This window comes from Debaryomyces hansenii (genome assembly GCF_000006445.2).
Source record: "Debaryomyces hansenii CBS767 chromosome A complete sequence".
Lineage (NCBI taxonomy): Eukaryota > Fungi > Ascomycota > Pichiomycetes > Serinales > Debaryomycetaceae > Debaryomyces > Debaryomyces hansenii.
In genome coordinates, this window is record NC_006043.2 from 817,018 (window position 1) to 833,069 (window position 16,052).

The 16,052-nt window shown below is 39.6% G+C and overlaps 10 protein-coding genes across 10 annotated transcripts; 5 read left to right on the top strand and 5 right to left on the bottom strand. All coding sequences in view use genetic code 12, as the record gives it.

Annotated features, from left to right (window-relative positions):
• Positions 1-100: 100 nt before the first annotated feature.
• Positions 101-814, bottom strand: DEHA2A09702g (DEHA2A09702p; the record flags this gene model as incomplete). The annotated part of the gene is made up of 1 exon (XM_002769973.1): positions 101-814. The coding sequence occupies one exon, from the start codon at positions 812-814 to the stop codon at positions 101-103; it is 714 nt and encodes a 237-aa protein (XP_002770019.1).
• Positions 815-1,348: 534 nt separating this feature from the next.
• DEHA2A09724g (DEHA2A09724p) lies at positions 1,349-2,302 on the top strand (the record flags this gene model as incomplete). The annotated part of the gene is made up of 1 exon (XM_002769974.1): positions 1,349-2,302. The coding sequence occupies one exon, from the start codon at positions 1,349-1,351 to the stop codon at positions 2,300-2,302; it is 954 nt and encodes a 317-aa protein (XP_002770020.1).
• A 446-nt stretch (positions 2,303-2,748) lies between these two features.
• DEHA2A09746g (DEHA2A09746p) lies at positions 2,749-3,477 on the top strand (the record flags this gene model as incomplete). The annotated part of the gene is made up of 1 exon (XM_456755.1): positions 2,749-3,477. The coding sequence occupies one exon, from the start codon at positions 2,749-2,751 to the stop codon at positions 3,475-3,477; it is 729 nt and encodes a 242-aa protein (XP_456755.2).
• A 630-nt stretch (positions 3,478-4,107) lies between these two features.
• DEHA2A09768g (DEHA2A09768p) lies at positions 4,108-5,985 on the top strand (the record flags this gene model as incomplete). The annotated part of the gene is made up of 1 exon (XM_456756.1): positions 4,108-5,985. One exon carries the CDS (start codon positions 4,108-4,110, stop codon positions 5,983-5,985), a length of 1,878 nt encoding a protein of 625 aa, XP_456756.2.
• Positions 5,986-6,885: 900 nt separating this feature from the next.
• DEHA2A09790g (DEHA2A09790p) lies at positions 6,886-7,623 on the top strand (the record flags this gene model as incomplete). The annotated part of the gene is made up of 1 exon (XM_456757.1): positions 6,886-7,623. The coding sequence occupies one exon, from the start codon at positions 6,886-6,888 to the stop codon at positions 7,621-7,623; it is 738 nt and encodes a 245-aa protein (XP_456757.1).
• A 156-nt stretch (positions 7,624-7,779) lies between these two features.
• On the bottom strand, positions 7,780-10,560 carry DEHA2A09812g (DEHA2A09812p; the record flags this gene model as incomplete). Its single annotated transcript, XM_002769975.1, has 1 exon — positions 7,780-10,560. The coding sequence occupies one exon, from the start codon at positions 10,558-10,560 to the stop codon at positions 7,780-7,782; it is 2,781 nt and encodes a 926-aa protein (XP_002770021.1).
• A 286-nt stretch (positions 10,561-10,846) lies between these two features.
• Positions 10,847-12,196, top strand: DEHA2A09834g (DEHA2A09834p; the record flags this gene model as incomplete). The annotated part of the gene is made up of 1 exon (XM_456759.2): positions 10,847-12,196. One exon carries the CDS (start codon positions 10,847-10,849, stop codon positions 12,194-12,196), a length of 1,350 nt encoding a protein of 449 aa, XP_456759.2.
• A 197-nt stretch (positions 12,197-12,393) lies between these two features.
• On the bottom strand, positions 12,394-13,548 carry DEHA2A09856g (DEHA2A09856p; the record flags this gene model as incomplete). Its single annotated transcript, XM_456760.1, has 1 exon — positions 12,394-13,548. The coding sequence occupies one exon, from the start codon at positions 13,546-13,548 to the stop codon at positions 12,394-12,396; it is 1,155 nt and encodes a 384-aa protein (XP_456760.2).
• Positions 13,549-13,875: 327 nt separating this feature from the next.
• On the bottom strand, positions 13,876-14,979 carry DEHA2A09878g (DEHA2A09878p; the record flags this gene model as incomplete). The annotated part of the gene is made up of 2 exons (XM_456761.1): positions 13,876-14,735; positions 14,802-14,979. The coding sequence occupies 2 exons, from the start codon at positions 14,977-14,979 to the stop codon at positions 13,876-13,878; spliced, it is 1,038 nt and encodes a 345-aa protein (XP_456761.2).
• Positions 14,980-15,223: 244 nt separating this feature from the next.
• On the bottom strand, positions 15,224-15,984 carry DEHA2A09900g (DEHA2A09900p; the record flags this gene model as incomplete). The annotated part of the gene is made up of 5 exons (XM_456762.1): positions 15,224-15,444; positions 15,506-15,705; positions 15,758-15,809; positions 15,891-15,903; positions 15,961-15,984. The coding sequence occupies 5 exons, from the start codon at positions 15,982-15,984 to the stop codon at positions 15,224-15,226; spliced, it is 510 nt and encodes a 169-aa protein (XP_456762.1).
• Between the last annotated feature and the right edge of the window lie 68 nt (positions 15,985-16,052).

A 16,052-nucleotide genomic window follows, 5' to 3' on the forward strand; every position in this document is an offset into this window, starting at 1 on the left:
GTATTCTATTAGGTACTATATTGAAGGGAGAAAATGGCAAGAGGAAAATAGTGTCCCTTAAATATAATTGAGTGATACAAGATATGATAGACAAAACTGACTAAATTTCGTTTAAAATAGTCTCCCTTAGTTTCATTGATTTCAGATTTATGTATTCTTCTTCCAAAACCTTTGGCTCCAACGCTAAACCTAGCTTAAGCAGAATTTCGAACGATTTATCACTGGGTAAAACCGTAACCTTACCACCAACATAACCATCATTAATTAATTGTGATAGTGTGATTCTTAAAATATTCTCCCAGTCTTGCAATTTGAGCATCGATTGTATATCATATTTATTATTACGAGTAAAGAAGAGACACTTAATGTCAACGTCGTCAGAAGAACAATCAAATATTGCCGGAATAATAGAAGTAGTTATTCCATTATGTTCAGTAGGTTCTATTTTCTTATTCTGGCGAAAAAGAGTATGACTTAAACTGCTAATAGCACTGTTGGACGTGAATAGTTCAGCTAGTTCAGCTTTGTCAAAATTTTCATCGTCATCCATTTCTATACGTTCATCGATCCATAGATGATATTTCATTCCTAACAGACCGAATTCCTCATTTTGATAAAACCCACCTGTTTCGGGTTTCGTCCATTGGTATGCAATTTGTTCACCGATAGATAAATTGCTGCTTTCCATAGTATTTTTCACGTATTTTTCTTTGAATCGATGTGATTCGGGAATAAAACATTCTAGTTGATTAATTCCGTCAACAGTAATACTACCATTGCTAGATTCAAGTACAAAAGGTTCAATTATGCTCATATTTCGACCTGTATTGATAGGATAAGTTCCGTTACATTTGAATGTATGTTGAATGGATGAATGATACCTTTTATGAATTTTGGTACTTATATCATAAAAGGGTAAGTCTTTTTTTTTGTTGGTCAAATAAGTAGAATCCTATACAGAACACGATAATTATCGCTTGAACTACTAATGTCATCTGGAATGTATTTCCCCAAATACTAGCCAAGAATAATTTTTCAGAAGACCTTATTTATGTCCTAAGTTCTGTAATACAAAGTCGTGTAACTGGAAACTTATCCAAAAGATAACCGAAATGTATAAATAAAGCTCATATCGATCCACAGAAGATAGTCTGACTTCCTCGGAAACATATGTAGAGGCCTATTAAAACTCCAGTCTTTTTATTATCATACAATGTGATATTTAGTAAGTCGGAATGATTGTTATCGTATTGATTCTGATAGTGACACAAACCGAATAAACGGTACTTAAGGCTCATAGAATCAGGACAAAATTCCAGCACTTATTTCTACGGATAGCACAATTAGCATGACAGAAGACCAGCATAAACTTGCAATTGAAGCTAATATCAAGGTGTTTGACTCGAAGATGGCCGAGGATTACGATAAGCGTGATGCGATGCAGTTTTTGAGTATCTTCTTCGCCAAATCTTTATTGGAATTTGATGTAAGCAGTCCACGAAAGACCCCTGAAGAGTCAAATAAATTGATCGGAGATCCAGAACAGCCGTACAATGGGTTCTCGCCAGATAAGTCATTGCCAGATCCACATACATTCGGGACGCAATTTCCCGGCAGTGTGTTCAAGCCAGGAATGAAGATGATGGATTTCGCATGTGGAACAGGTATACTTACTCAGTATTTTGCTCCGTATTTAGCTACAAATTCGGATCAGACGTCCGATATCATTGGCGTTGACATAAACTCAACCTTCTTGGCCAAGTATAACGAAAAGGCCAGCCATGTCAATGCTACATACGATGGGGTCGCGATGACATCATACTTGTGCGATATCTTGGACCCTACGGCACAGGAAGTAGTATCTCAGTTTGAAGGTTCTATGGATCTTATTACATGTACGCTTTCTTACCATCACATAGACAACTACGAGAAAGTGACCCAGAAGTTGTCCACGTTTCTCAGACCTGGAGGGTGGTTGTTCATTGTCGACTTCTACAACGAGGACGTTGAGACATCTGTTTCCGCTACCAAAAGTGCATCCGAAGCTGTCAGACACATGGGTGGCTTGAAAGTCGACGCGCTCAACAAAACATTGGGTGAATATTCCAATCTCGCTAACGTTTCGAGTGCAAGAGAGGCCCGAGTGTACTTGTGGCAGGAACAGCCATTTATCGAGCACCACTTGCCCGACGAAATCAACGAAAAATTGAAAAATAACCAGCTCAGATCCAAAATATCCAATGGAACAACCGTATACTTGGTCGAGACCAGTTTGATCTTGGCTATTGGCCAGAAAAAGTAGATCAACCATAATTATTCATCTCTTCGGATAATGATTGCAAAAGGTGATTTCAACTACGAAGCACATTTTTCCACCTCTTCGTCAGTACAAAAGGATGTTCTGTAATAAAAACAGCACATTCTAAGATGCTATACCCGCACTACTACCTTAGACGAAGTCTAGGGATCGATTACTTACCTTTTATAGTAGTAATACCATAGCTCGTGTGCGCCTCAACTTTGTAGTATCGATACGCATCGATGTGTAATTGTTGGATTTTATCTATTCTTTATGGTCTTTTTCCGATAGAATACGCTTATCTTTTGTATTTATAGGTCATATCCTGCTAAAAACAGTTAGGATCAAATTAGTTTTATCGAAGAAATCGGATATTTATAAATTTATTGCACATTTTTTCATTTCTACTATCCAAAAAGACATAAAGGTTATATCACATCAAAAGAACGATGGCATCTAGACAATCCCAGAAGAGACTAACAAAGGAATATAAGGCTATTACGCTTAATCCGCCCCCATATGTCAGCGCCAAGCCGAACGATGAAAATATATTGGAGTGGCACTATGTGATAACAGGACCACCCCACACGCCATTCGAAGAGGGCCAGTACCATGGGATCTTGCGGTTCCCATCAGAATACCCGTTCAAGCCACCATCGATCTCGATGATCACTCCTAACGGGAGATTTGCATGCAACACAAGATTATGTCTCTCGATGAGTGATTACCATCCCGACACCTGGAATCCGGCGTGGAGTGTAGCCACGATTTTGACGGGGCTTCTCAGCTTCATGACGGGCGACGAGTCCACCACCGGGTCGATCACTACCAGCGACAACGTCAAGAAGAGACTCGCACGCTCGAGTAAAGAGTGGAACAACGCCGAGAACCAGCGGTTTACAAAGCAGTTTCCTGACTTGGTGGCCCAGAATAAGGTCGATGTCGCGGCCAGAAACGCTCGTGAGCAGGCCGCAGCCACCACCGACTCCACAGACCCAGAAAAGCCCTTCGATGTCCGGGAAAACATCGATCTGTTGGACCCCGAGGACAGAGCCAGGCTTCTTGTCGAACAGGACGACCATCTGACCCCCTCGTTTGGCGTGCAGCGATTCACCCTTGTTGGTGTGGTGGTCGCAGCCTTCATTGCAGCCTATTTCAACTTTTTCAGTCGGACCTAAGCATGCACGACGCTTCACCCACAACGTTTCTGCTAATACACCCGGCACGACGGGGATTCGATGCCCTCTACGCGTATATAACATATATATTTAATAGACTTTGTTAACGGTTCCTGCGATCTGCATTTTCTCGGCATTCTATGTTAAGCCCGTTCCCAAAACACGCTGCACCTACATTCTTGAACAACAGTTCTATTTTAGCCCACATAAAGCAAGTACATTCCACACATCCTGTGACGTGATCATGCTTACGAGAGGCTCCACATACCGAACTATACCCGTTTGTTTAAAACAAAACCTTCGATATACCAGATGAAATAAAAATACATTTTGGATCGGACCACGCCCTCTCAAATGTTAGTGTAAGAAAAAGATTTGGAAAAATTCTAGAAGAAACAGTTTATTATAGCTAATCATATACGTATTTAAAGCCATATATAGTGGTAGTGACGTACTAAAAGGGATAGTCCGGGAAACGATAGATCGTTATAGATTTAAATTGTTAGTAATATAGAATTTAAGAGCTATTTTTTACGACAGTTGCTACGGAAGGATTGAGTCGGCGGGATTAGATTTCGGCACCAGAAAAGACAATTTTAGCACAGAAGACTAAAGTACAGGCAAATTGAGATGAGTAGTCACCCATATCGCCAAAAGGCAGCAAGTACAAATGCTCCATATCCAGTTGAGGACTACGGAGAGCCATCACCACCTCGTGAAGTCGGGAACAACCACAGTGGACACGAGTCGAGCGGATCTCTAGGACAGGCCCCAGGATCGGGATACCAGACTCCAGTTCAAGAAATGGACATTCCAGCACCTTTGGGGGTGCTAGGTGGTGCAAGCAATGAGGCGGACGGAGCAGCGGGCACCAAGGCCCCATACCCGGTGTATGAGTCGCTGACGCCACCACCGGTGTTTACACAGAAGGAACCACCGCTTATGTCTCCTAACTCGAATCCATTGTCCACCACTTCGTCTGTGACGAACCTCAATCTCAACCAAAATGCATTGGATAGCCAGATATTCTCGAAATCGGAGAACAATTTGGTGGCATCGGCGCCTGATTTCGCCAAGTTTGGCCACAACAGGTCAGTGTCGTCGACGTCATCGTTCTTCCACGACCGTTCTGACAATGCCAGTATGGTTGACTTCAGTCAAAACATTATACAGCAATATCTCGGTGATAATTCTAGCCAGTTATTGCCACGAATCAAGACCATCGAATTGTATAGGAAAAACGCAAAACGGTCGAATGACCCGAGCGTATTGTTCCAGTATGCACAGTATATGTTGCAAACAGCCCTTATGTTAGATTCGACTGATGCAGGTTTAAGTTCCACTAATACTCCCCAGGGACAATCTATTGAAAATTCACCTAAAAAGGGTCCATTGGAAAAGGAAAACAATGGGTCGTCGTTGACATTAGGTAGTGATATATTCAAAAAATCGCATAACAAGTCAAGGTCGGCTGCATCGCTCGATTTCAGCGGTTCCGACATCAATTTGGACGATAAGAAGTTGAAAAGAGCATTGTTAAAAGAAGCACTTTTCTATTTGAAGAAATTGGCCGACAAAGGGTATGTTGATTCACAGTATTTGTTGGCCGATGCGTACAGTTCGGGAGCATTAGGTAAGATTGAAAACAGAGAAGCATTTGTGTTGTTTCAATCCGCGGCCAAGCACGGTCACGTAGAATCTGCTTATAGAACATCATACTGTTACGAAGAAGGATTGGGAACTGGTCGTGATGCGAGAAAGGCCGTTGATTATTTGAAGATGGCGGCATCTAAAAACCACCCGGCTGCTATGTACAAATTAGGGGTGTACTCGTTCTACGGAAGAATGGGATTATCCTCGCAGGTGAATACCAAGAAGATTGGGATCAAATGGCTAACCAGAGCCTCTAACGTAGCCAACGAGCTTATTGCAGCTGCACCTTATGAGTTGGGAAAAATTTATTTCAACGGGTTCCAAGATATTGTCATTGCTGATAAAAAATATGCATTAGAATTATACGCCCAGGCTGCAGCGCTTGGTCATGTCCAATCGGCCGCTATTCTAGGTCAATGCTACGAGTTTGGAGACATTCTTCCTCAGGACTCCAACCTCTCGATCCACTACTATACCACAGCTGCGTTAGGCGGAGACCCCGAGTCGATGTTGGCGATGTGTGCGTGGTATCTTGTTGGATCAGATCCATACTTACCCAAAGATGACACTGAGGCATTCGAGTGGGCAAAAAGGGCTGCCATGTGTGAATTGCCTAAGGCCCAGTTTGCGTTGGCTAACTTTTATGAAAAGGGAATCGGGTGTATCAAGAATGTCCACGAATCGCAGCACTGGTACCAAAAAGCAGCCGAGAACGGAGATGAGAAGTCGTTGTCGAGGATCACAAATAAAGAATTGGCGTCTTCTATCGAGAAGAAGGCCAAGAAGAGATTTCCCTCTTCAAGAGCCCCTGCGTCTGCCAATGGGGCCCAGGAAAAAGATTGTGTAATCATGTAGGTTTGTTTAACCCACGCATTAGGTCTACATATGTTAATATCTAATTGAAAGCCATTATGATAATGAAGTGTAGATAGTTGAATAATGATTCACTAACTGTTTGGAGTGTTAACTGCCAGAAACCAACTTGTTGAAGTGTTCAGAATGATGCTTATTCGTTTACATCCAACAGAAGAATATCACTACATGTCTCACAAATTGATGATCGAATATTGCATGTACTGTCTGCTGGCCCATGGCTCCTTCCATCGGCAGTGTCAAACTCTGAGAAAGATATTTATCTCCGAGAATTCGGAGATACATAATCGCAGCATCATGCAATGACATGTTCCTACAACAACCCCCGGCCACAACTTTCATCTCTCAGAGCTGTTCTTCACATATTTAGTACAAGCCACCTGTAATACTAGATCATTACCAAAACATCTACATACCACTTTTCATAGAATTCTCTAACTAAAACTTCACTATTGTACACAACTAAATTTCACCATCAACCATAATACAATAGAATAATTGCACTTACATCACTATACACACCCCTATGCAAAACCTCTTCACTACAAGACATATCTAACCCGCGTCTTTCTATTTTTGGCCGTTCTACCGCATCGTCCTACATGGCTATTCCGAACACGTATGCCTATGGCATTTGTCTGTATGAGCCCCTTGCTTCGGTGATTTGTGACCAATGTGGCTGAATATTCGGTGACTGAAATTAATTGAGTTACGTAATGATGCATTCTTCACAAGTAAAAGAACAATCGTATAAAACACAAGGGGGAGACTATAAAACGAGAACTGATCGCTGTGGATTGATTGATTTGAATAATTTGCTCTTTCTAATAAGATTTTATTTATTCAATTGATTTAAATAAATTCCATTAAATAAATATAATTATGTCCGCAAACGATTTTTATTCATCCGGTGATCAAGGATCCTACGAACCAAGACGTGATCAACAACAAGGTCAACAAGGTCAACAAGGTCAACAAGGTCAACAAGGCCAACAAGGAGAAGATGGCGACAGAGGACTCATCTCTACACTTGCAGGTGGTTCTATTGGAGCATTTGGTGGATCCAAATTAGGAGGAAACCACTCCACGTTGGGTGGTATTGGTGGAGCTATTGCCGGTGCAATAGGAGCAAACAAGGTCGAAGATAGATTTGAAAACCACGGATCTTCTAACAACAACCATGGCCACAGTCAACAAGGAGGTGGATTGATGAGTGGATTGAGCAGCTTTTTAGGTGGAGACAAACACGAAGGTAGAAACGACGGCTACGGTGGTAGTCAAGGTGGATACGGTGGAAACCAAGGTGGATATGGTGGTAGTCACAGCGGTAGACATGACGGTGGCAGACATGAAGGTGGCAGACACGAAGGTGGATACGGCGGTGGCCAAGGTGGATTTGGCAGTGGAAACAATGGTGGAAACCAAGGAGGTTACGGTGGTGGTCAAGGAGGCTACAGTGGTGGTCAAGGAGGTTACGGCGGTGGCCAAGGAGGCTACGGTGGTGGTCAAGGAGGCTACGGTGGTGGTCAAGGAGGTTACGGCGGTGGCCAAGGAGGTTACGGCGGTGGCCAAGGAGGCTACGGTGGTGGTCAAGGTGGAAACCAAGGTGGTAGATGGTAATTTATTTAATGCTTTTATGAATCCTACTGCTCTCTGAGTTTAGTTATACTAAAATCAATAAATAATGTTTCCTTTTGTTTAATTCGTGTTTACCGTATATCATAACTCATTATACATTTAATTCTATTTCAATTGCACGCGTAGAATACAGGAAGCCTACTCGACTTTCTCTGATCCATTGCTCTCTATATCCCTAGAATCCTCGTCGTCTTCCACATAGGTGTTATATCTATTGATAACTCTAGATGGGGCCCCCAACGTGTTCATTTTAAACTTAGTGTTCGTTTGAGTCCCAGGGAGATAGTTTGGGCTCGATTCGGGCACCTCATTTGGCGTGGTCGGTTGCATTGAGTTGGTTATCTTGGTGCTCGCCTGTTTATTTAATAGTGGAAGCTTGGTTAACGGTTCGCTATTTTCATTCGTGGATAACTTACGATTGGTTAGCGGCTGGAATTTGCGATGCTTGTTCCTACCCTTGCTCAAATCTGCCATTAGACTTCGATTCATGCTATCTTTGAGTAGTTGGGCCAATGGGGGTGAGTCAAGCGTTGGATCAAATTTTAGATCCAAGTCATCTATCATATTTGTCTTATCAATGATATTGTTTCCTATAGGCGAGTCATCTTCATAATCACTTTTGAGGATGGTATTTTGCTCGTCTATGCTTACATCACTCTCAGCCAACGTTGAGTCTTGATTAGGAACATCCCAACGAACTTTCTTACCTTGCTTTTGTAGCATGGCTGGTGAAATACTCGATCCATTCTTCTTGGTTATAGATTTCTTGAAATCTCTCGGAGGAGAAGACTTTAAGGGTGAATTGGAACCTCGTTTGCAATCCCTAGGTTTTGGTATGACTATAGAAGGATCAATAGAATGATTATTAACTTTATTTGCTTGCATTTCTTGTTCTTTTAATTTTCTTTGCATAAATGACGAAGTAACATTTTCAATCGCAGTATCATACTCACCATCAAGAATTTCCTCTAAAGTTTTAGTAAGTCCATTTATTGCATTTGACAAGCTGGCCGTAGTATACTCGTGCATGTTTTCCTTTTCGGAGTGGGAATACGTAGCCAACATGTCTATGAAACTTTTGGGGAAGAAATCAAAACCTCGTATTTCGTGGACAAGATGATCGAACAAAATAGATGAATTGAATAGTATTTCTCTTTCTAAGGAATCTCTTAGGCATGCAACTAACGAATCAAATACTACCGTATTATGATCCGACCATCCCTCTTGCTCTTTTAGCTTCTTCAACATTTGTAGCGTGGATTCATTAAAAATATAGTCAATTTCATTGGGTCGGGAATATTGGGACTCTAGGTCAGAAATGCCAGTGGTTATTTTGGAAATCAACTGTTCTGACAAATTGACAATGTTTTGAAAGCCATTGATGTTTCCACTCTTGCTCAATTTGTGGAGGTATTTTACCAAGGATTCCATTTCGAGTTTTTGAAGTAATAATAATTTCCTCTTAGCCAAGAAGAAATACTTCTTCCATTTCTCTTGATGTTGCTTTGATAAAGATGCTTTCAAGTTACTTATATTATCCATGGTAACATTAAGACATTTCTGGCTCAATGTGTTTTGCTTTGCAATAGTCAGCTCAACCACTTTTTGCTCCCTGGCTCTTAAATCTTCGATTTCTTGTTTTTGTTGAGTAATCATTTTCAAATAAGAGCCAACATGTCTATCAAGGTTGTGCTGATTTCTTATAAGTTTTGTTTTGATTTCCTTCGCTCGATCTGCGTATTTCAAAGTATTAAGTGTTTCATCATAATGCTGAGACAGAGGAGACACACAAACAATCATCACCGTTTTGCAGTTTCCACCCAATGAAAATTTTAGTAATCTAGTAAGTTTGGAGTCCCTATAAGGAACATGGTTCCTTCTTCTGGGATCACATAATGCATTTATACAGTTGCCCAATGCTAACAAAGATTTATTGATATTTGCACCTTCATTCAATCTCGCTCCTCGATTCTTAGTGGCAGCCGCTCTTTCACTCCCAGCTAAGTCAATGATTGATAAAGTAGCATAAGTATGCTCTTCACTTATATCCGCAGTTCTATTCCTTTGAACTACATTGATTTGAAGCACGGCATGAGATCTTGACGACGTAGCATTTGCTTCTGTAGGTGAACTTGTTCTATTTTGGTTACCAACAAGTATCAAATCCATAACCTCTTGAACAGATTTTGGTTTATGCGACAGTAAATTGGAAACTGATATTTTTTTATTTGCATCCTCTCGTAAAACGAGTCGCTTGAAGTTTGTTTCTGGATTGAGCAAATCTCGTATCGTCTCATTATAAATCTCTAAGAAGGACATGCTAACATCAAAAAGTTTAGTATCAGCTAGGCCCTCGATTTTCTCGTACAATTCCTTCATTGTCAAGAAGATTACCCCCGGATCAAGAGGTGTGCCCAGAATTGTATGTGTCTTACCACACCCAGTTGCTCCGTACGCAAATACGGTTGCATTGAAGCCATCCAAAACACTATCTAATAAAGGTCTAGTAGTGTTGTTATACACGTCTTCTTGCGTTGCTTGTATATCAAATAACTTGTCAAACACAAACCGATGTTCTCGTATCCTAGAGGTGGCTTTGGTATTAGGGAACGCATTTCTCTGCATCTGTATTAGTGGGTTGGTCTCCGGTGGATCAAATATCAACATTCTATCATCCACAACATTTATGATTTTTCGTATACCTCTGGGCATCAAATTAGACTTCTTTGATGGTGTATCAGTAGCAGCGTTATTAGTACTCAATGATCCATCTCCAAGAAAAAATTCTTCATTATTTAACTTTATAAGATTGTTTTCTTCTCCAGGAGTAAATGGCCTAACCCTAACAGCCACTGTAATCGACGATTCTCTTGAACTGTTCAATCCAGACGACGAAGCCACAGTACCAGTTGCATTCATCTCTGAACCAATTTCAATTTTTTCGTGAATAAAGTGGCAACAATTTTGGTATCAGAACACACGTATCTCCCACCTGTATATGCTGTTCTGTCTTGATACTAGTTCTAATCAACTTTGGTCAAGGCGTTTAAGAAATTGTAAATTGTTTTTATGGTGGATCAAGACAGATCAAAACAAATTCTATGCGCGTATTTTTATTATGGGCTTTCTGTACAGAATTCTTCTTTCTAAGCAATAGTCTCTTCCTTAGAATTCAAATTATTAGACTTATACATACAAACGGACCATGCCCACAGTTGATTTACATCAAGGGGCATCCATGGTGTCATCCGCAATCAATTTAATGAAGACTATTATTGGTGCAGGCCTCCTTTCAATGCCATATACCTATTCTACAGATGGTAGCATTATAGGTACAGTGATTATATTACTAGCAGCTCTTACATCAGGATATGGTCTTTTTCTTCAAGGATATGTTTCAAAATATGCTCCTTTGGGTCATGCAACATTCTTTAACATTTGCTCTATCACATATCCCTCCTTGTCCGTGGTATTCGACATTGCAATCGCAGTCCAGTGCTTTGGATGTGCCATTTCATATTTGGTATTAATTGGGGATTTGATGCCTACGATTATTACCAGTATTTCTTTTGTCTCGGATGAGCATTATAGAACGTTTTGGATTCTTGTTTCGACAGTTATCTGTGTTCCATTGTCATTCATGAAGAATTTGTCATCTCTCCAGTATACATCTATATTGGGGTTGGTAGCAATTTTCTACATGGCATTGTTGGTAATTACTCATTTTCTTATCGATGATATCCCGGATAGCTCCAAAGGTGAAATTAAATTGTTTCCCCCAAATATCTTAGGAATGTTCAGTACCTTCTCGATTGCTGTGTTTGCTTTCACTGGTCATCAAAACATGTTTTCAATAATTAATGAAGCCAAGGATAAGTCGTTGAAGAGCATCACGGAGCTAATTAATATAGCTATAATTGTATCATCTGTGTTGTTTATTGTAGTTGGATTAGCTGGATATTCTACTTTTGGAGATAAAGTTAATGGAAATGTCATCTTACTGTATCCTAACTCGTGGACTACTACATTAGGACGCCTCTGCATAGTGTTCATGGTTGTTTTTTCATTCCCATTAATGCTTCATCCAGCAAGAATTTCAGTAAATAATATCTATCATACGGTCTATTCCAAAATCATGGAAAAGGAAGATCATGGAGACACAGACGACGAGACAACTGCCTTGCTAGATGATGCCTCGCAGGAAATTCACGAGTCAGGTTCTGTACTGGAAGACTTGTCAATGAAGACTACTATTGTTCCTTTTTCACGCAATGTATTCTTAGCGATAACTACAATCTTGTTGATTACAGGGTACACGTTTGCTATCACTATTAAATCATTTGCATTTGTCTTAGCCATTATTGGAGCCACAGGCTCTACGGCTATCTCATTCATATTACCGGGCTTATTTGGTTATAAATTAATTGGTTCTGAAGTCGATTATCCATCAAAGACTGACCTTTTATTAAAGTCATGTTCACTTGCGTTAGTGATTTGGGGATTTGGGGTTATGTTTTTATGTTTATACACAACTTTATTCATGGATAGTTATTAAGGTTAAAAATTAATTAAAATCTATACATATATATCAAAAATATCATATTTTCCATGAAATTAAATAGCATCAAGTGCAATTATAAGATAATTTTATGAATAAAAATCTTTATTCCAATACTTTTTTGCAAGTATCTCTATTATACAAAAGCATATTTAGTTGTTATGTGGCAGAAACCAACACCGCGGTATTTTTAGTTACTTTATATTAATGTCACTTCCGATATTAGGATAGTCTCTTCTCTTATTCGAAGAATGGTGGCCATCAGGCGCTATATTACTATCTTCTTCGTAGTCCAGATCGTCTTCATCACTTCTAACGTCTTCTGCTCCTTTCCCCAGAATAACTTTGTAGGCAACCTTCGAAATAAGGTACATCCAGATCATTGTGATTACCTGCAAACCACCTAACAAAAAAAAGAAACTATTAAGAATTGTCGGCGTCCAGCATCTTTTTTGAAACTGACCTGGAATACATTCTGAATTGCTCATTAAACTCGATGCATTATGCCAACTCTGGTAGAATAAATAATTGTAAAGGCCATGCCTCAACACTACCCACGAAACCATGAAGAAAACAAACATATAGTCACAGGCATTGTTGTAACCCGAATATTTCAAAAGTTTCGCAGCTGCTAAGAATATGTCTACTGAATCCATAATCATCAAGATTAAATGACCGATTCTATTATAATAATAGTAATATGACCCAGTGAGCAACAAACACGTAATTATATGGTGACTGAACATCTGGAAATGATCCTTTCTTCTTTCTTCAATATTCAACACGAAAATCTGCTGCAACCAGAATCCCATAGAAATGAGGTAGTATTTCTTGAATAACGACCCTAGTTGATAATGCGGCCAGTTTGCGAAAATCTGATCGAAATTGAGCCAGTATGACGAGTTGTAATATAAATAAGCACCATATGTGAAAGAAAATGAATAGTATACAAACGACCAACTTTGTTCGGAAAATCTCACCTTAGCCTTTCTAGAATGAATATTACAGAAGTATGAGGCAAATGGTTCAAAGCACCACTGCATGAGAAACGATCTAAGAAACGTTAGCAATATAACCCAGTGAACAATATAATACCCGTCGTCGATCCCAATATCGTACAATGCACTCCCACTGTACGAAGTACCTGTTCGGTGCTGTAAGCGAATAAATTTCGATGCAAACCCTCCTGGAAAGATATAGTTAAATAGGTGTATACCACATAAAAGCGCTCGAGACAACGGTATTTGGTTCCTCTCGACCATAGCTAAATATGAATTATGATATTTTTCATTGTGTTTCTTGATAATTGGTGATGTGTCAACTGGTTTAGTCTGAGATGATGAAGACATGCTGAATTATTTCCTGACAATACTTAGTGATAGAAATGATTCTTTCTTTCTATTCCAACAACTATGAATGTCTATACCTTAGGAAATACGTTCTTGAGTCCAGTTACTTAAGCCAATATCAATATAAGAATCAACTTTTTCAACCTATTCGAAATAAAAAAAATTCAACACGTAAATCTATCACGTGAAACTGAAATCGATTGTTAGACGTTCCAATTGTAATCAGCTATTGTTAGGATTAGCGCCAATAGAGAGGATAGGGACTCGTACAGTAAGGAAGCTTAGACGTTCAGACTCTATGTGTAGTTAAAATAGGTATTCTCGAGCTTATACAGATCTATTTAATAGCATATCTTGTAGCACTTTTTTCACGGACATTTCATTGTACCTGTTCCAAATAGCATACAAGGTGATGATGTCCTGTATAGCCTCAACGACTTCGTTCAAATTTACATGGGAATGATCTAGAAAAGTCATGAATTTGTTGATCTTGATTGTATTTTCGTCTAGTTCTATGTCGTGGAAACCATTCGTGCCAGAGGATGGGTTCCCAATGTCATTGATGGCGGAGCCACCAGTGGCCAAGGCCATGAGGTCTTCGGCGTGGATGGAGTTGGAGTTGGGTTTTGTATGCGGGTCCATGCCTACTGTATCATTGGACATGGAATTTGCACCAAGACGCAACGAACTGATATTTTTCTTGAGCACTATGGTTATATATATGGTAGCAATGGCTATTATGTGCGGTGGTAATAGGAGATGGAGGTCGGTGATGTAGCTATCGTTTATAAGGGACCATGAATTCTGCAATTCGTCGTCTGACAACGAGAATCCGTAGAGAGCGAAGTTCTCGTTCAAGTAGTCCCTGATCTGTAGGAGTGAGCGATATGGATGATGTAGAACCAAGAACAGGTCCATCTCTTCGATCAAATAGAACTCAAACTCGGCTAGCTTGGTTACGTCCTGGGGGATGTATTCCGGCCATAGATTCCGTGCCTCCGATGTAATAAGCCGTATATGCTGGGGACATTCTTCAATTTTACAAGCAGCATATAGACACGTTGTTACGAGCAAATATACATTTATTTCCTTCAACAGCACTTTGATGAGGAACCTGCTCATGTATATTTCTGCTGTAGCTAATGCAATTTGTCTGACATTGAGCCTTCTGCCTAGTTTAATAAGTACTTTAATATAGTTAGTAACAGCATTCGTTATCAATTGATTTTATAAATAATATAAATATGACATACAATTATGCAAATATATTCTTGTATTGGCATCATATTCGACATTTGGGTAATCCTTGATAAATCCATTCTGAATCATTTTTTTCTCAAGCAAGAGGAGTTTTCGCCTCGATTCCAACAAAGAATGCCTGGTAAGTTGCCACCTGTTACGTTGTGATGAGCTCCAGAAATCTGCTGACATCTTGATAGCCTATCTGTCTAATGTATTAAGATATCGTATAATTGATTTTTTTTCAAATCGCAAGACTATCTGGTCTGACAGAATAGGCGCACATATTACGAAATGTACAAAATGTACTGATGCAAATAATTATATTAATCTATGACCGTTAAGCTAAAAGCACATATGTTGCTATATCTAATTTGTGTAGTTTGCAGAACGTAGCTCTGGATTAAGGAACTGGAGATGTTGTGGTTAGATCAATCTACATCTCACCACAATTGGTTATCGTTATATCGGGGTATGGTTTATCAAGAACCCCTACTTTGGTCTTTTCTATTTGATCTACAATATCAAACCCTTCAACTACTTCTCCAAACACAACATGCTTACCATCTAGATGTGGGACCTCTTTGCAGCATATGAAAAATTGACATCCATTGGAATTGGGCCCAGAATTGGCCATAGAAACACTATATTTCTTGTCTAAAGATACCAGTTAGTATGCGTATCTTGACAGCAGTAGAATAATTAAAAAATAACTTACGGTCATAGGGAAATCCTTCATCGTCGAATGTATTACCTCCATATATGGAAATGCTTCCCAAGCCATTCCCTCGGACAAAATCACCGCCTTGAATCATGAAACCTTTGACTACCCTATGAAATGTACAGCCTTTGTAGCCTTTTGGGCGATTGTTCTCTCTGTATTCACCGGTGCAGAATTGCCTGAAATTTTCACAAGTCCTTAAATCATTGTTAGTTTGGATCCTTATCCAATGTTATGGAACATACATACTTCGGTAATTCACTTGCAAATAGTTTGAGCTTTATCCGTCCCAACGGAACATCTGATATTATACGTTAGTAATGTATTCAGCTATATTATTGCACCTTAGGTAGCCATGATAGTGAGCAAAAATAGCACATACCTCCTTTATTCACCTGTTTTCAGTTGTTAGTATCAGTTAGAAGGTTCAATGATATCGAATAGGTACATACATCTAGGAATACCACTGGGTTCATTGTAAAAAATCGTTAACAGAGTTTATAAATTACTATGATGTAATTGGTTTAGTAAGATTTTCGTGATA